This window comes from Cololabis saira, chromosome 10 (genome assembly GCF_033807715.1).
Source record: "Cololabis saira isolate AMF1-May2022 chromosome 10, fColSai1.1, whole genome shotgun sequence".
NCBI lineage: Eukaryota > Metazoa > Chordata > Actinopteri > Beloniformes > Belonidae > Cololabis > Cololabis saira.
In genome coordinates, this window is record NC_084596.1 from 34553160 (window position 1) to 34573520 (window position 20361).

General features: G+C 42.4%; 1 protein-coding gene across 1 annotated transcript in view; it reads left to right on the plus strand.

Annotated features, from left to right (window-relative positions):
- Positions 1-20361, plus strand: part of fastk (Fas-activated serine/threonine kinase) — a 34302-nt gene that overhangs the window by 1749 nt on the left and 12192 nt on the right. Inside the window, exons 2-8 of the mRNA XM_061731457.1 lie at positions 733-915; positions 4583-5399; positions 11528-11849; positions 12730-12917; positions 14431-14579; positions 15393-15609; positions 20058-20217. Coding sequence (XP_061587441.1) covers positions 733-915; positions 4583-5399; positions 11528-11849; positions 12730-12917; positions 14431-14579; positions 15393-15609; positions 20058-20217 — 2036 coding nt within the window. The remainder of the gene's footprint in view (positions 1-732; positions 916-4582; positions 5400-11527; positions 11850-12729; positions 12918-14430; positions 14580-15392; positions 15610-20057; positions 20218-20361) is intronic.

The following is a 20361-nucleotide window of genomic DNA, read 5'->3' on the forward strand; positions in this document are numbered from 1 at the left end:
GACTTTTTTCTCGAAATTGTACTTCAACATTAATCTCGACATTTTGACTTTTTTCTCGGCATTTCGACTTTTTTTATCGAAGTGCATAATACAAAAAATCTTCCACTCTCAAATATTTTTTCTCCTGGATGGCCCTAATACTCTTTAGTGAGTCACAGAACAAGAAAATAAAAAATGAATAGCATAAAAAAAAATAAAAAATAAAACAAACACACACAGAGTTTCTATGAGTTCATGGGCTTGTTCTAGTTCTGCCTGTGGAGCCTGGTTAAAAAAGAAAAGTACAAAGGCTTGAAATTTTGTGCAACTTGTGCTTAATTATTTTTTTTATTTATTAAAGTACTTGAATTTACTTTCAATTTAAGCTTATTTTAATTTAAGCTATTTTTTATTTTTTATTAATTTTAATTTATTTTATTATTTTATTGATTTAATTTGCCTGAAGATGATTATTTTGTACTTTTGTCTGTTTGAATGGTTGTGTTAAAAAAATAAATCAGACTTTACTCAACAGTTACTCAGTACTTGAGTAGTTTTTTCACCAAGTACTTTTTCACTTTTACTCAAGTAATTATTTTTATGACTACTTTTTACTTCTACTTGAGTCATATTATTCTGAAGTAACAGTACTTTTACTTGAGTACAATTTTTGGCTACTCTACCCACCTCTGGTCAAAATGCAGTTGTAGATATCTGCAATGATAATTCCGGCTAGTCAAACATGTTAAACAGGCTTTCCATAGGTCCTGCAGTTTCCCTCCCGGGCCGCCGGGCGGCGCTGCCGGGCCCGCAGCCCCGAGCCGGGTTCAGGATGGAGGAGTGAAGGCTGACCGCGGACTGGTTCCCGGTGGACGGTGCTGTCAGCGGCCTCAGCTGTTTCTCGGAGCGGAGCTGCGGGTCTTTCTGAGCGATGAGGTGAGCGGACCTGCCGCTGCTGGGCCGAGCAGGGCTGGGCCGGGCTGGACCCGGGACAGCGGCGTGGCGGTGCCGTGTCTGCCCCTGCGGGAGCTAGGTGCTAACAGGGTTACAGCTGACAGGGAGCCGGGGACCGGGGTGGAGCTGCTGCTGCAGGGACAGGACCGGGGCCAGACCGGGGGGTCAGTCCCCCGGTCTGGTGCAGCGGTTAAAGCCGGAGAAAGACTCAGTTATGCTTCTGCGTTACACCGACGCAGAGCCTACGGCGTAGGGTACGCGGCGACGCGTACTTTACGCCGTAAGCTCTGCGTCGATGTAACGCGGGACCATATATCAGCCTTAACGGGGTCTCCGATGACGACACCGGGGATGTCACTCTCACTATGACGTCATCGGGTTAAAGGACGTCGGAATGGGCTGACAGGTGATCGATCTGTCTGACTGCTCTTTCAGAGGCAAAGCCACTAATTCAAGACTATGTTGGTAATATAAATAGATAAAGATACATTATTATTTGCTATAGGCCTATGCTGCAGGGGAGCACCGACATGATCCATGCTGTTTATGATGATCCACTATGGACCTAAAAATGAAAGGGAAAAGATCAGTGCTCACCTTGGCTCCATGTCATTGACAGCTACAAATCAAGCCAGAAATCTGGGTGTACCGGTAATTATTGACTCAGACCTGAACTTCAACAGCCATCTAAAGTTTATCACTAAATCTGCCTATTACCACCCAAAAAAACATTGCTAGAATTAAGGGGATTCAGTCTAAACAAGACATGGAAAAACTTATCCATGCATTCATTTTCAGTAGGTTGGATTATTGCAATGGCATCTTTACAGGCCTTTACAAGAAATCTATCAGGCAGCTGCAGCTGATCCAGAACGCAGCCAGAGTCCTTACAAACACCAGGAAACTGGACCACATTACACCGGTCATGAAATCACTACACTGGCTTCCAGTGAGTCAAAAGATAGAGTTTAAAATCTTACTGCTGGTCTACAAAGCACTGAATGGTCTTGGACCAGAATACATGGTTGATCTGTTAGTTCCCTATGAAGCTCCCAGACCCCTTAGGTCTTCTGGATCTGGTTTGTTGTTTGTCCCAAGAACCAGAACCAAGCAAGGTGAGGCAGCGTTCAGTTATTCTGCTCCTCACCGGTGGAACAAACTTCCTGTAGACCTGAGGTCTGCTCCAACTGTAGATCCTTTAAATCAGGCCTAAAAACATTACTGTTTACTGAAGCTAATCTTAAATTAAATACCTGCTGTATTCTACTGCCCTTACTTTTAACAGCTTGTGCTTTATTATTTTACTTCTTTTCTTATCATCTTATTCTTAATTTTTTCAATCTTATTTGTTATTTACTGTCTAATTATGTCTTGCCGCTTTTAATGTCAATGTAAAGCACTTTGAATTACCTTGTGTTGAATTGTGCTATATAAATAAATTTGCCTTGCCTAATATAAATAGATAAATATACATTATTATTTCCTATAGGCCTATGCTGCAGGGGAGCCCCGACATGATCCATGCTTTTTATAATGATCCACTATGAAATCCCCCCCTCCTCTCTGACCACCTCAGTGTCTGCTGTCTGCATCTGTTTATACAGTCATCCCTGTACTGCACCAGTTAGCCATGGTGACTGTGTCTCTCCTTTCTCTGTTCTTCATTCTCTCTTTTCCTGATCAGTCCAGCTGGTCTTCAGCAGGAGGGTCCCCCCTTATGATCCAGGTCCTGGTCCAGGTTTCTTCCCTCCTAAAGGGGAGTTTTTCTTGCCACTGTTTGGCTTAAAGTTTTTCTCCCACTAGGGGAGTTTTTACCTGCCATTGTTTATGTTATGTTAGTGTAATCATTGCTCGGTGGTTTATGTTCTGGGTCTCTGGAAAGATCTGGAGACAACTTCTGTTGTAATAGACGCCATATAAATAAAATTGAATTGAATTATGTATCAAAACGTTGTAGTTTTTGAGCCATTGGTGGTGTTAATTTCCACCTAATGATTGTTTTGTGTAGCCTGATAGATCAGATTCATATCTAGAGAGATTTGGGTCTGAAAACCATCCAGTTTCTCCCCAACTAACGGTTGCTTCTCAAACTCTTTGCTAGCAGTTTGTTAGCACTTACGACCCTTCAGATTAGTGAACAAGGCGATGCATTCAGAGAAACGAGTCAACAGGAAAGTGAGTTGTGTAGAAACTTTTAACGTAGCCTGTCTACCTAATACATCTACCTTTCAAAGGAATTATTTGAGTACTATCTTATGTTCAATTTTTAAACAGCCTAATCTTTAACTATTGATGCCAAAGCCGGTTCAAATGGCCACTAATCCTCAACTGCAGCATCTACACTGTTTACTTTCAGATTATGTATAGCTCTGTCATCATTGTGTTAACCCCGCCCAGAGACTCTCTCCACAATGATAGGCTGATTTTATTGGGTCTCCAAGACTATTGGGCGTATTTAAAGAGCTCCAATGAAATTTGTCAGCGGTACATGTAGATTTCTAGGCTACCTGCTGTGGTGTTTCTGTTCAAAACTCTTGATCTGTTTGTTGAAACACACAGTGATCACCAGAAAGATTTTAGCTGCTCATTGTAGCTGTTAATTCAATTCAATTTCATTTATATAGTGTCTCTTACAAGAGAACTTGTCTTTAGGAACTTTCCAGACACCCAGAACATGACCCCCGAGCAATTATTTCATAAACAATGGCAGGTAAAATCTCCCCTAGTGGGAGAAAAACCTTAAGCCAAACAGTGGCAAGGAAAAACTCTGCAGGTCAGCTTGCAGCTCCTGAAGCTCTGGCCTCCAAACATGTACAGAGGAGAAAAAGAGGGGGCATGCCAGCACAACAAACTACAACAACAATGGAGCACAATTATGGTTATAAGATACTAATTAATAACTCAGCATTGATCTGGAGGAAGAAAAGATAAGAAGAATAAGGGAGAAAGAGGGGTGATGGCCATCGCTCAGTGGATCATGTCGGTGTCCCCCTGCAGTTTAGGTCTATAGCAGCATATCCACAACGAAGCTATGTTAGAGATGAGCTGCTCTAGTGAGTCAGTCTACATTGATCTCAATGCAGCTGCAACAAAAACGGTTTCAACAGCAAGCAGTTAAATAAAGGCATTGAGAGAAAAAAAACACTACAAGTGTTCAGTGTCTCAGCAGCCACTGGGTGCAACCATAGACTGAATAAATAAAGAATAAAACACTTCTGAAGAGCGCTTTTGAGCCCCATTTTTCTTCGTACTTGAGCACAGCCATGCTGCTCAGCAAGGCGACAGGAACGTGCACACTGCATGTCAATCGAAGTTAGCTTTGCGCCCTGCTCCTTTAGCCGAACCCCGCCAAGATATCTGCAGAGCCGCCGTCAGACATTTTCAGCAGGATAAACCATTAAATATGTTGACGTCAAGCTCCAAAATTATGCGTTTATCTCTGAGCCTCTCAGACAGGAGCATGCAGTAACAGGCGCGGTTACAATACTCAAGCGCGGTTGTAACTGGATAACGTCTGAAGTGATGTGTATTTGTCAACTGCCTGTTGATTCTATTGGCTGTTGACAGCTGTCAATCATCCAGACCTGTCAAGCTGTTCCCGAGATGCAGTATGTCCTTGTACAAACGCTGTCTCCCTCCGTTTCTCCAGGAGTGGTGTGCTGTTGCCTCGAGGTGGTCTGGCTCCTGGACTATGTTGTGTCTGTCCACTGGGTGGCGCCTCCTGAGCCGAGCCCGCCGCCTCCCTCCTCGCCCCGCTGCTCCATCAGCCGCCATGTACGCCACCCGCCTCTACAGCCCTGCGGGGGGAGGAGGGGGAGGAGGTGGGGTGAAGTCGGGGAGAAGGGCAGGACTGGCAGTGCTGGAGGCCCCTCACCCTCCCCACACCCACCTGCCCCACCACCCACACCCAGCGCCGCCGCCTCCCCCCGCCTACCCGCTGTACCAGGGCCGCCCCGACGCCCACAGAGGAGCTCATTTCCACCACCACCACTACCACCTGGCCCCGCCACCACTCCCCCCGCACTACCAGCACCACCACGCCATCCACACGTACGGAGGAGGAGCCCCGGTGTGCGGGGCCGGCGCCGGCAAGAAGAAGACATGGAACTTCATCCACGAGAAGATGAGCTATGACACGTTCTTCACCATGAAGCGTCTGATCGAGCGGTCGCGGAGGCCCGACGAGGTGCTGCGCTGGGTCACTCAGAACCCCGCTAAGATCTCCCACAACCACTACCCGGTTGCCCTGCAGAAGATCGGGCAGCTGCTCCAGGCCACGCCCCCCCCACGGAGCAGCGGGGACGGCACCGACGGCGAGGCCTCCGCGGCCGGAGCTGCGGAGGGAGACGGCCGTCAGATCCTGGAGCACCAGGACTTCCAGACGCTCTGCAACGCCATCGTCAATGACTGCGCCAAGTTCGACAACTTCAGCATTGTGAACTGCTTGTACGCTGTGGCGGCGCTCGGTGAGTCCTGCACAGTGCTCACACGCCTCCTCGGGTGTTTGTCTTTACTTTGTTCTGCCATGAAAGCATCTGGACGGACTGAGGTGGGAGTTCAGGACTGCGGCAGGTTTCTCCACCAGAGCGGTTCCGGTGCTGCTTCTGAGCTAACCAAACTTAGGGTGCTTTCAGACCTGTGGCCCGTTTGTTTTGTTCCGATTCAGGGGCTAAATCGATACAGTTGTTTCGTTTTTCGTTTGTGTTCACAAGGCAACCGTCTGTAGCGGTTCAAAGCTGTTAACAAATGCCATGCGCGACTATTCTCTCATTGGTCAGAAGTGAACGTGGAAGGAGTTTCCTCTTCCGTACCCCGGGAAAAACAACAACTCGTAAGCGAGTGTGGCTAGTTTGTTTCTGTGTGGATTATGTTCTCACTGCATTACGAACCGCTCCAGGTCTGGAATGGAAGCGAGCCGAGACCACCTCTCCTAGGTGATCTCGACTCACTTGTTTTGTCCCGCATCCGAGCGCGATTGCTGTGTTCAGATATACCAAACGAACCGATCTTTAGGGGGAAACGCTCCCTGTTTCGGAACAACTGCTCCAAACGGGACAGGTGTGAATGCACCCGTAGAAACCAGGTTTTTTTGTTTGTTAGCTGTCACCCATGATGACAGCACCAGTTCAGATCCAGGAAAACTGGTGCGACACTGGCCTCAAAACCTCGCTGAGCTATATGCAAGAACAGCTTACGTCAGGGGCGGGAGGGGGGGGTTACCTAGGCAACCAAAACAGTGTGACCACAGTTGTTGGAATCACATGTGCGGAGGTAGTAATTAATGAACAGGAATTTTAAAAGCCTGGATGCCAACACCCTGCATCCGTGGCTCAGCGGTCTATGGAGGAGGCGAACCATCTGACCACAGCAGCAGAGGGAGCACTGTTTATGTCTTAACATCAGCAGTGTTTGTGAATGTTGAATCATGTGCTGCGTCTGCTTTAGACTGAAATTAAAAACAGGGTTTGCATCTTCATTTATAGAGGAAATGTGAGACAGCAGAGCAGTGAGTGTTTACAAACCTCGACAACTACCTCAACTACAACGACCTCCATGAATACAGATGATGTTCAGACATTTGTCTTTGTGAACGTGGCGGTCGAATGGCGTTGAATAAGATGTACTGATGTCATAACTTGGTGACGTAGTGGAGCTGTTGTTTCTAAAGGTAGAACCAGCTCTGCGCTCCAAACTATGATAGTCACCAGTCAGAGCCAACGTGTTTCTCGTCAGGGGTTTTATTGAGGCCCCGTTTACACGGAGCAAAAACAGAGGTGTTTTCATGCGTTTTGGCCGTTCGTTTACACGAAAACGGAGCTCAAAGTCACCAGAAATCGATAATTTCTGAAAACTCTGGCCAAAGTGGAGATTTTCAAAAACTCTGTTTTCACGTTTGCGTCTAAACAGAGGAAAACAGAGATTTAGGCTTTAGAACATCACATTATGCAACAGAAACGTCACCAGCGTCATGTGTGCGACCTGTGTTTACAATTTGTTTGGCCACCGTCAATATTTTCTTGTATTTTACATATTCTAAGTTTTATATTCTAAAGTCACACTTAAAAGTAACTCCACTTCTCTGTCACTCCAAACGAAAGACTCTCGTTCCATCTTGGAAGTAACTGGCAGTCAAGGCTGATTTATGGTTCTGCGTTACACCAACGCAGAGCCTACGGCGTAGGGTACGCGGCGACGCGCACCGTACGTAGGCTACGCCGTCGATTTAACGCGGAACCATATTATTCAGGCTTCACATGTGTCATTTGTTGACGTTTTTTTCCAGGACTCTGATTGGCTAGCATGACTTTGCGCTTCTTGTTACACTGCCCCCTGCAGGTTTGGATGCTCATAGCACCTTAACAGCTATTTATGCGGGTTCGTGTAAACGAAGAGATTTTGAAAACGATCTCGTGTAAACGATGGAATTTTTCAAAACGTAGAGGGTGAAATATCCGTTTTTGTAAATACCCGGCTATGTGGAAACGGGGCCTGAGAATGGCAGACAGAATTCCACCTCATGGTCGTGGCAACCTCTCGTACTTTGGAAGTGTTTTGTGCGTCATCTGTTCAGTCTGAATTGAGTGATGTCGAGTGTTGCTGAGGTGACCATTGGTTCAGCAAAAAGTTGAGCATTCTTCAACTTTCAGCACATGAGCGCATGCATCAGCCAATCAGATCATAACTAAGCAACAAGTGCCTGCCAGTAAAGCTGTGCATGGGTGCAGGGCATTTTCAAAGGAGGACTGGATGGATTGATTGCTTTTGCTATGACAAAGGCACGCCGGAAGCCCCGCCCTTCATGCTTTATTGTGGCTTTATTATTTGTCGTATTTTATTCACATTCCCACGTAAACATAGTTGTGTTGCTTTAGTGTGCAAGTGACTGCGCTGTTTCTGTGTAAATACTGTGGATGGCGTCGTCGTTAAGTAGTGCTTCCAGCAGCAGCATCGCTGCTCCCGCTGTGAAAACGTTCATGATATCTGGTTAACTCTAGGTAAACGGACACACCACAATTCAAGGCTGTCCATCCATCACTCCATCTCTTTCAGAAGTGATGTGGAAAGAATGTACTGGATCTGAGACGAAAAAGAAGATTTACCTGCGGAGTTATATCACAAGACTAATTTGGCTTCTAATATTTTAATTCTTCTATTTTCTTGGAAGCTGCCAAATGAAACCCACCCATTTGTGCCATTACTCTCTGTAAAGATTTCCCACCATAGTTAAAAAGTGGAAATGACCATAAAATAAACTGCTGTGGAAGATGGTCATCAGCTTTACAGCACGTCATAATTAAAATGTTAAAAAAAAGACATCCGGGTAGACAAACTGTTTCAAAGTTGCACACAACCCAAGTTTGTGGTTGTGGTCTAAATGTACTCTTTGACCTTATTATTATGATGTTATGACAACATTATCTAGAGGCACAACAAAGGTAGTAAACTGGTACATGACTAACTGCTGGTACTTCAAGTAAAAAAAGCTAAACAAATTTCAGAGGCCAATATTTACAAAAGTGAAAGACCAAGTTCCTGAAACCTGATAGGTGCATTACTGATAGCCATTGGACGGGGGGGGGGGGGGGGGGGGTCCAGTCTTTCATTGGGAAACGATACTTACACAAGGCTTCAGTTATAGGCAGCACCAGTTGACCTTTCCATTGGAGCTGTTTTGAAACATCTACTGGTACTGAACCAACAAGGCTGGGTAACAGCCAATCACAGCCAAGTCTTTACAACTGTGAATAACCAATCAGCCTGAAGCTTTATATGTTTAGCACTTGGCCAGTTGGTGGCGCTATGATTCGGAAATGTTTTTTTTCTTCATGCAATGGGAGTCAGTTTTCTCTTTGTTCTTTTTAAACTTTCTTTTGTTATAAGGCGTTGTTCCAACTCTCATATCAACATCTAATTAACCCCTTAAATCAAAATTGAAATCTTAAGCAGCAATAATGATACTATCAAAAGAAAATGTTATTTATCAAATTTACGGACCAATTATAAATAAGGGTCTGTTCCTTAGAGACTTTTTTTTTTTGTTTAAATTACTTTTTATTACGTTATTGAAGACATCCAGTGTAGGGTGCAAAAATTAGTCAACGTTGTCGACACAAATAGATGATAAAAATAGTCGCCAACAAATTTGAGACATCATCCTCGTTCCTGTCTCTGCTGAGAATCGCATATACGCAATAGCGTTAACCCCCTTTTAGTCGGTGTAGCACTGCGAGTGCCACGGGGCCCGACCGACAGGATAGAGAGGACACGGAGTTTAGTGCAGAACCCTTTAATTTGCAATCACCCAAGCCAAGACACGTGCTTCCAGTTCCTTCACAGCTCCAGCAGCAGCTTCTCCATCTGACCGAACCCAGCTGCAGTCTCCCAGTCCTCCTCGTCAAGGCTGGCAGGGTGGAGAGGCTGATGGGACACACACCTGTGTCCCGTCAGCCTGAGTGGCTGCAGCTCCTCCACTCTGCCACAGTCGGGTTTCCATGACACTTTAGCGCAAAAGAAATCGAATCTCTGAAAGTTTGATTAAGGTAGCGCTGCAGGGAGTCGGTGTTTCCATTGATCACTGTTTTTCAAATAAGCGTAACTCTCGTAACTATCTGTATCTCATCCGGCAAGACTTTTTTTTTACACAACTAAAAAGAAAATCTCAACGGTGAAGAAAATCGACTAAAACATCTTTTAGTCTTTGACAAATCATTGCGATTTTCGCTACTGCTGTTGAGTAAATAGCCAGGTGATGAAGGCAGTGGATGGTCATTCAAATGATTATTCTCAGGTACAGCCATTATATAATAATCTATAAGTTACAGGACAAATACGTTGTATTATTGAGGCCAAAAACAGCTGGAAACTAGATTTTGATGACTTTATATTGCAGTTCACAAAAAGCGTTTCCATTGCACTTCTGTGAATAAGTGGATAATTGAATCGCCTAAAAAACCACCTGGAAGCGTAAAAAGATTTATTCGATACATGAGAGTTTTTTCGAATAAGTGGCATTTGCATTACAGGATTTATTTTTCGATATTTGGTTTCGCGCAAATCTAGGCGTAATGGAAACACAGTTATCGTCACCATGCGTGTTTTTCAACAGAGTGAAGCATCATCCTATCTTTGCTGAGATTTGCACATGTAATAGAGTACAGCGCCATGTAAACAATATGGCAGCAGCTGATGTAACACCACAGGGACCGGCAGCAAAGTTCATTAAAAGATGTATTTTTGAATGCAGTCTCCATCTTTCTTGTCTTTTATTTTTAAGAAGCACATCATTTAAACCACCTCACGCAAAATTTAAAATCTGAGAGCTAAATAAGAGCCATTAAATAATGATGAGATTCCTTATCCGACTAGTCGACCAATCGTTTCAAGAGTCGAGGACTAACCGACTATCAGAATTTTCTTCCAAACAACTTTTGAAACCTCTTTATTTCATTTTACTGCAGGGTGCCCAACCCTGCTCCATTCAGAAATGATCACATTTGCACAACGAGGAGGTCTGGGAGCTGGTCGCCACACACCCACTTTGGCTCAGTTGCCACAAGTTAACTAATTTAACTGAGCTGGCTCAGTTTATTTAACCAATGTTAACTAATGGTACCGTCCATCCATCTCGATTAGAACAATGAAATAACTTCTGAAAAAAGTGCAGCCAGAGCTGAAACCAGGACTAGTGGACCAATAGCTCCGCTAGATCTCTCCAGACTTTCTAGTCCAACCAAGAACTGGTTGCAGCAGTCTGTTAGTGCAGTGCAGGGCACAAGGAGACACAAGTTTTAACATGAGAGATTATGTTCTGTTAGGTCTATGACCAGCTTTATGGCCTATAGCCGGCTGTCAGACGTCCACACCCCTGATTATGCATAAATGTGTTGCTTTATATACTTTTACCTGATGATGGGTTATAAAATTCCCTGTACAGTAGTTATGGATGTGTAATCTAACCATGGATATTATTCTCTTTCATAACCGCATGGCTCTAAAATCGACAATCAAGTTATAAGATTAAATTACAGCATGCTCAGACTGATTGACATCCTAACACAGGGGCAGGGAACCCTGGTCCTAGAGAGCCGCAGTCCTGCATGTTTTAGATGTTTCCCTGCTTCTTTACACCCTGATACAAAGAATTGTGTCACTAACACACTTGTGCAGACGTGAATGAGAAGCTGGTGACGATCATTAATTAGAATCAGGTGTGTTGATGCAAGGAGAACTCCAAAACATGCAGGACTACGGCTCTCTAGGACCAGGCTTCCCTACCCCTGTCCTAACAGAACCGCAGCAACAGGAACTAATGGCCAGATGGCTCAACAACGCCCCCATGGAAGAAGTTATACCAAATCTAGCAGACATGGAACAAAGTCTGATTTACTAAGTTGAGCATGTTTTAAATGACATGTTTGTGTTAAAATTTCCAGAAAATAAAAACTAAAAACCGGTCAGAGTAGCTTTGGGCCACACCCACAAGTGTAATTGGTGCGTAACTTTGGAGCAGTGTAATTATAACAGAGAGATATTGATTGTGACATCATTAATTGTGGCAGCCAGCAAGTAGATCCCGGTTCTGGTCTGTTCTCAGGTCTCCCTAGCACCTCTCAGGTGGTCCAGGTGCTGGAGGCCGAGTCCCAATCCAGACTGAACCAGTTCAACCAGAAGGACGTGTCCATGGTGTTCAGCTCCAGCATGAAGCTCCACCCGGGCAGCCAGCACCCGCTGACGGAGGCCTGCCTGGCCGGGCTGGAGAAGAACCTGGAGCGGGAGCGCCACCCGCAGACGCTCTTCCTGCTGCTGTCCTACTACAGACTGAAGTGGTGCTCGCTGCAATCCACAAAGTCCCCAGCAGGGGGCGCCAGCAGCAACACCAGCACGCCCCCCAACCCCGAACAGCTGCTGGCCAACAGGTGAGGAGCTGGTGAGGAGCTGGCGACCAACCGGCCGTCCTCGGGTCGGCCAGGCACCTCGTGGCTAGAGCCGGTTTCAATTTTAGTTTGAGTCTAGTCTTTGGATCAAGCTATCATTTTAGTTTTTATTAGTTTTAGTCATGTTCATTCTCCTTTTAGTCGTGTCAAGTTTCAGTCGACTAAATGTCTGAGCATTTTAGTCAGAATTGTCCATGACCATTTTAGTCTCGTTTTAGTCAAAGATTGTTGATTCTTATTATTATATTATTGTTACCTTATAGACTCAAGAATACATTCATTCCAGATACAGAAGACTCTAATTTGAGTTTACAACATATTTATTTTTCTGCATTTCTCCCCATCTTTTTCTTTTTCGACGACACATTCAGTTTTCTTTTCCACGTCTATGTAGGAAAGTGTATCCAAAGATGGTTCTTCTTCTCCCAGCTCCAGAGAAGATCCCTGCGTTTCTCTATGTAACTTTATTTTTAATGACGTGAACCTAGAGCTCTGCGTTAACGGCATCAGCCTCTAACTCTGCAGCGGCATCTTCTGGACTAACCAGAGGAAACTACTGAAAACATGGACATTAAGGATCTTTGTTAGAACATTTTGTCTCGTCTCATTTTGGTCAACGAAAATGAAAACACATTTTAGCAGAGTTTTTATTTTGAAATTTACATTTTAGTCTCGTTTTTATTCGTCTACGATATTGCATTATATATTTAATTATCGTTATCGTTACATGACCAGCATTTTCGTTGCGTCTCGTCTCGTTTTCCTCAGGTGATAAAGGTTCGTTGATGACAATATTTGTCATAATTTTCGTTGACGAAAGCAACTTTACTCGTGACGGTCTCCGTGTGTCCTCTGTCCCCAGGAAAATCCTCCGGCTCGTCAAACACACTCTGGCCAGTGTGAGCGGCGTCCGTGACCAGGAGATGGCCCTGCTGGATGAGATGCTGGCGGCGTGTGCACGTGAGGCGAGCAACAAGAGTCTGGAGCTGATCTTCAGCTCTCACCTGTTCTACCAGAACCGACAAGAGAAGTTCATCAGCAGCCTGGCAGGTGAGCTTGAGCTGGTGGCGAGCTGGAATCCAACCCGCCATCGACACCCTCACTCTTCACTCAGATGTTTTAGACAATTACAAACCTGCACATAGCCCGCCTGTTTCCCTTAACCTCTTAAGACCGGCTGGAGCGCCGGCGCTCCCGTTTGCATATTGATTTTCCAAATGTATGTACAATGACAACTAAATAAAAAAGAGCAATAATTCTTTTTGCATGTTAAACAGGAGTTTCACTTACATATCTTGCATTTAGTGTGTCCCAGAGTTTTAATCCATGAAATCGTTTGTAAAAATCCCATAATAATGCAGTAAAATTGTTATTTATAGATCCGGTACGTGTTCACAGCACGTCCTACGTTGACAGATGTTGACACATACATTATCACGTTGTGAGCGTGTCATCAGGTTGTATTTTTTCACGCCACTTCCCACGAAAAGGGAGGTGACGTCATTCCCCCGTGAAACTAGTCTGTTTGAATTTGCACTGTTGTTCGTGCTTTTTATCAGAGATTTTCACGAAGGATTACTCAGCGACACACACACCATACACACACTACACACTCTATATACAAACCCACACACACATATTATGGATCCACTAAAGTCTGCGCGCCCGAAATGGTTTACTGTGAGCTAAGTCTTGGAGCTGATTTCAGCACCGGATGAAGACGCGATATTTAAACTTGATATATTTATGTTTATTAAGGATCCCCATTAGCCGACGCACAAACACCAGGCTAGTCTTCCTGGGGTCCTATTTAAAAAGTACAATATAAACAACAATACACAATAACATACAATTCCAGTTACAAAACATATACAGATCCAATTGCAATTAAAAACAGAAGAAAAAGAAAATAATAAATCACAGTTCCCAAAATGATAACATAACACTATTAACTCTCCAATCTAAAAAAAATGACTTAACATGTTTTTTGAATGATTTCTTGTTTGGAATGCTCCTAATATTTAAAGGAAGAGTGTTCCATGATGAAATTGCTCTATATACAACAGTGTTTTTCATTGAATTAGTTCTTGGTCTTGGTAATGTAAGTTGACGCTGAGTTGAAGCTCTGGTACTGTAATGATGAACATCTGCACTATAACTAACTAACTAACTGAGAAGGCAGTGGGATGCCTGCTATGAATAATGTTTCGAATAAATAATAATAAACTGGTAGATAACCTATGATTCACCTTCAGCCAACTGAAACAAGAATGATAGAGTGATATAGAGTGATATATAAAATTATATTTATTAAAAACTAAAGTATGAATACATTCCAAATACATTTCCTGTGGTTTGAAAGGCTTCTGTGTTACTTTTTTCCATTGACAATTTTGAGGGATCTAGCTATGGGATTTCAGTGGTTCCTGGAGCTTCCAGGTCGTCACTGGGAGGAGGAACTTTTGGTTCCTGAAGAACAGAAGCTCCCAGTGTGAGACCGTTTTGATTTACTTGCCGAGGTGAGCTCCACTCACCTGAACTGCCGTGCTCTGCTCTCCAACAGAGGAGCTGTCCAAGAAGGTGGACAGCATCACTCCCTACACGATGGCTCTGATCGCCAAGTACATCGCTCGCCATCGGCTGAGAGAGACGCGACTGCTCGACACCATTGCAGACTTCCTGGTGAAGAAGGCCGAGTACCTGGACAGTAAGGTGAGGCCGGTGTGGAGCTGCCGTCGGGGTTGAACAGGTGGACAGGTGTAGGCCTGGGTTGAAAAAATCGATTTCCCAATTCTAAATCGATTCTCATATTAATTCCTAAAAATCGATTAATATGTCGATTTTTTTTTTTTTTTTTAATTTTTATTTATTTATGTAAATAAAATATATATTTTACAACTTTTGGTAACTTTTTTGTTTATCCCCAAATATTTTGTTGGACATGAGAATAACTGGTGCCATGTTTTTTCCTTTAAATATGTTTAAATTAGTGTTAGGTTATAGTTGCATAAATTGTCTATATTTCATTACTTTATATACTGTCTTGGGGTTACATTTGCAAAAAATGCTAAAAACCAAATGCTCAAAAATTAAAAACCAAAATAGACCGAAAATGGAACAAATAAAAACGGAATGTGGGAAAAAATAAAACCGATTTCATCCGTCTCCGTTTCCTCCCTGGATCTGTTTGGTAATTCTGACCCACATGATGTTTCTGAAAGCAGTTTTATCAGCATTCTGGGAGCTGATTGGTCCTTACAGCATCATTAGCTGCAATACTTGCTGTTGAATCTCAATATAATACTAATATTCATATGTTGCATAACTACAGTCATATAATTCATGCAACAGCTCAAAAAAACAGTTTTAATAACACTAACCCAAATCAATATCGGAATCGAATCGGATCAAATCTTGATAATCAATTCTGAATCTTAAGAATCGGAATCGAATTGATTCTTGACATTTGAATCGATCCCCAGCCCTAGACAGGTGTCTGTAGATGTGTCCTGTCTCTGCGTCCAGGTGATCCAGAAGCTGGTGTTCCCGTTCAGCAGAATGAGCTACCGTCCGTCCAACGAGCAGCAGTTCTTCTCCCGGCTGGAGGAGGTGGTGGAGCTGAAGGCGCTGAGCTCACCGCTTGCCACCGTCAACATCCTCATGTCTCTGTTCCAGCTGGGTCACTTCCCTGGTCTGGTTCTGCACCGGGTCTTCTCTTCTGCCTTCATCAGCAACGTCACCAGTCAGTACTAACAACAGCCGCTCTTACAACCGTAAAACCGCGCTACGTCCAGTCAGAGCCCACAAACAGCTGCTCCAGTGCCAGAAAAACTAGTCTGCACCCAGTATAATAAAGAGCACATGGTGCTGAATGTTTATTTAGGTTGTTTTTTTTAAATAAATAAAAATGTAGATCTGCAGGAGACCTTTGTTTATAGGATTGTATGCTGGATATACTGTCTGTTGATGATGGTGCTAATGTTGGTTTTCCAGTTTGACTGTTTCTTGGTGTGTGAATAAATTAATAAAACTTTATTGTATAAAAAAAAAAGTATAACCAGTATATCTCTAGTATAACCAGCAGTATCTCCAGTATAACCAGTATATCTCTAGTATAACCAGTATATCTCTAGTATAACCAGTATATCTCTAGTATAACCAGTATATCTCCAGTATAACCAGTATAACCACTATATCTTTAGTATAACCAGTATATCTCCAGTATAACCAGTATAACCAGTATAACCACTATATCTCTAGTATAACCAGTATATCTCCAGTATAACCAGTATATCTCCAGTATAACCAGTATAACCAGTATAACCAGTATATCTCCAGTATAACCAGTATATCTCCAGTATAACCAGTATATCTCTAGTCTAACCAGTATATCCCCAGTATAACCAGTATATCCCCAGTATAACCAGTACATCTCCAGTATAACCAGTATATCTCTAGTATAACCAGTACATCTCCAGTATAACCAGTGTTTTATCCAGTATAACCAGTATATCTCCAGTATAACCAGTATATCTCTAGTATAACCAGTACATCTCCAGTATAACCAGTATATCTCCAGTATAACCAGTATATCTCCAGTATAACCAGTATATCTCTAGTCTAACCAGTACATCTCCAGTATAACCAGTGTTTTATCCAGTATAACCAGTATATCTCCAGTATAACCAGTATATCTCCAGTATAACCAGTATATCCCCAGTATAACCAGTATATCCCCAGTATAACCAGTATATCTCTAGTATAACCAGTATAACCAGTATATCTCTAGTATAACCAGTATATCTCTAGTCTAACCAGTATATCCCCAGTATAACCAGTACATCTCCAGTATAACCAGTATATCCCCAGTATAACCAGTATATCTCTAGTATAACCAGTATAACCAGTACATCTCCAGTATAACCAGTATATCCCCAGTGTAACCAGTATATCTCTAGTATAACCAGTATAACCAGTACATCTCCAGTATAACCAGTATATCCCCAGTATAACCAGTATATCTCTAGTATAACCAGTATAACCAGTATATCCCCAGTATAACCAGTATATCTCTAGTATAACCAGTATAACCAGTACATCTCTAGTATAACCAGTATATCTCTAGTCTAACCAGTATATCTCTAGTATAACCAGTATATCTCCAGTATAACCAGTATATCTCTAGTATAACCAGTATATAACCAGTATATCTCCAGTGTAACCAGTATATCTCCAGTATAACCAGTATATCTCCAGTATAACCAGTATATCTCCAGTGTAACCAGTATATCCCCAGTATAACCAATATATCGCTAGTATAACCAGTGTTTTATCCAGTATAACCAGTATATCTCTAGTATAACCAGTATATCTCCAGTATAACCAGTATATCTCCAGTATAACCAGTGTTTTATCCAGTATAACCAGTATATCTCCAGTATAACCAGTATATCTCCAGTATAACCAGTATATCCCCAGTATAACCAGTATATCTCTAGTATAACCAGTATATCTCCAGTATAACCAGTGCTATCTCCAGTATAACCAGTATAACCTACTGGTTATATCTCCAGTATAACCAGTATATCTCCAGTATAACCAGTATATCTCCAGTATAACCAGTATATCTCCAGTATAACCAGTATATCTCCAGTATAACCAGTATATCTCCAGTGTAACCAGTATATCTCCAGTATAACCAGTATATCTCCAGTGTAACCAGTATATCCCCAGTATAACCAGTATATCCCCAGTATAACCAGTATATCGCTAGTATAACCAGTGTTTTATCCAGTATAACCAGTATATCTCCAGTATAACCAGTATATCTCCAGTATAACCAGTGCTATCTCCAGTATAACCAGTATAACCTACTGGTTATATCTCCAGTATAACCAGTATATCTCCAGTATAACCAGTATATCTCCAGTATAACCAGTATATCTCCAGTATAACCAGTATATCTCCAGTATAACCAGTATATCTCCAGTATAACCAGTATAACCAGTGCTATCTCCAGTATAACCAGTATAACCTACTGGTTATATCTCCAGTATAACCAGTATATCTCCAGTATAACCAGTATATCTCCAGTATAACCAGTATATCTCCAGTATAACCAGTATATCTCCAGTATAACCAGTATATCCCCAGTATAACCAGTATATCTCCAGTGTAACCAGTATATCTCCAGTGTAACCAGTGCTATCTCCAGTATAACCAGTATAACCTACTGGTTATATCTCCAGTGTAACCAGTATATCCCCAGTATAACCAGTATATCCCCAGTATAACCAGTATATCGCTAGTATAACCAGTGTTTTATCCAGTATAACCAGTATATCTCCAGTATAACCAGTATATCTCCAGTGTAACCAGTATATCTCCAGTGTAACCAGTGCTATCTCCAGTATAACCAGTATAACCTACTGGTTATATCTCCAGTATAACCAGTATATCTCCAGTATAACCAGTATATCTCCAGTATAACCAGTATATCTCCAGTATAACCAGTATATCTCCAGTATAACCAGTGCTATCTCCAGTATAACCAGTATAACCTACTGGTTATATCTCCAGTATAACCAGTATATCTCCAGTATAACCAGTATATCTCCAGTATAACCAGTATATCTCCAGTATAACCAGTATATCTCCAGTGTAACCAGTATATCTCCAGTATAACCAGTATATCTCCAGTATAACCAGTATATCTCCAGTATAACCAGTATATCTCCAGTATAACCAGTATATCTCCAGTATAACCAGTATATCTCCAGTATAACCAGTGCTATCTCCAGTATAACCAGTATAACCTACTGGTTATATCTCCAGTATAACCAGTATATCTCCAGTATAACCAGTATATCTCCAGTATAACCAGTATATCTCCAGTATAACCAGTATATCTCCAGTGTAACCAGTATATCTCCAGTATAACCAGTATATCTCCAGTATAACCAGTATATCTCCAGTGTAACCAGTATATCTCCAGTGTAACCAGTATATCTCCAGTATAACCAGTATATCTCCAGTGTAACCAGTATATCTCCAGTGTAACCAGTATATCTCCAGTATAACCAGTATATCCCCAGTATAACCAATATATCGCTAGTATAACCAGTGTTTTATCCAGTATAACCAGTATATCTCCAGTATAACCAGTGTTTTATCCAGTATAACCAGTATATCTCCAGTATAACCAGTATATCTCCAGTGTAACCAGTATATCTCCAGTGTAACCAGTATATCTCCAGTATAACCAGTATATCTCCAGTGTAACCAGTATATCTCCAGTATAACCAGTATATCTCCAGTATAACCAGTGTTTTATCCAGTATAACCAGTATATCTCCAGTATAACCAGTATATCTCCAGTATAACCAGTATATCTCCAGTATAACCAGTATATCCCCAGTATAACCAGTATATCTCTAGTATAACCAGTATATCTCCAGTATAACCAGTATATCTCCAGTATAACCAGTATATCCCCAGTATAACCAGTATATCTCTAGTGTAACCAGTATATCTCCAGTGTAACCAGTATATCTCCAGTATAACCAGTATATCTCCAGTGTAACCAGTATATCTCCAGTATAACCAGTGTTTTATCCAGTATAACCAGTATATCTCCAGTATAACCAGTATATCTCCAGTATAACCAGTATATCTCCAGTATAACCAGTATATCTCCAGTATAACCAGTATATCCCCAGTATAACCAGTATATCTCTAGTGTAACCAGTATATCTCCAGTGTAACCAGTATATCTCCAGTATAACCAGTGTTTTATCCAGTATAACCAGTATATCTCCAGTATAACCAGTATATCTCCAGTATAACCAGTATATCTCCAGTATAACCAGTATATCTCCAGTATAACCAGTATATCTCCAGTATAACCAGTATATCCCCAGTATAACCAGTATATCTCTAGTGTAACCAGTATATCTCCAGTGTAACCAGTATATCTCCAGTATAACCAGTATATCTCCAGTGTAACCAGTATATCTCCAGTATAACCAGTATATCTCCAGTATAACCAGTGTTTTATCCAGTATAACCAGTATATCTCCAGTATAACCAGTATATCTCCAGTATAACCAGTATATCTCCAGTATAACCAGTATATCTCCAGTATAACCAGTGTTATCTCGAGTATAACCAATACGGCCTCCTGTCCCACAGACAGCCCGTACGCTCTCATCGTGCGGCGGTATCTGTCCCTGCTGGACGCAGCCGTGGAGTTGGAGTACCAGGACTACAGCGGGCCCCGTCTGCAGGACGCCCACAAGGTGCTGATGTTTGACCACGCCCTCACCGCGGACGAGGTCAACCGCAAGTACAGGTAACGCCTCACTACACCAACACAGGTGCTTTAGTGTTACCTCCTGTCTGTTGTTTGAAGAAGCAGCTTAGTTTAAAGAAACATAAGACTTGAAGATCATTATTGTTCACAAAGAACCGAACACACTCACCTGTACGTCACCCA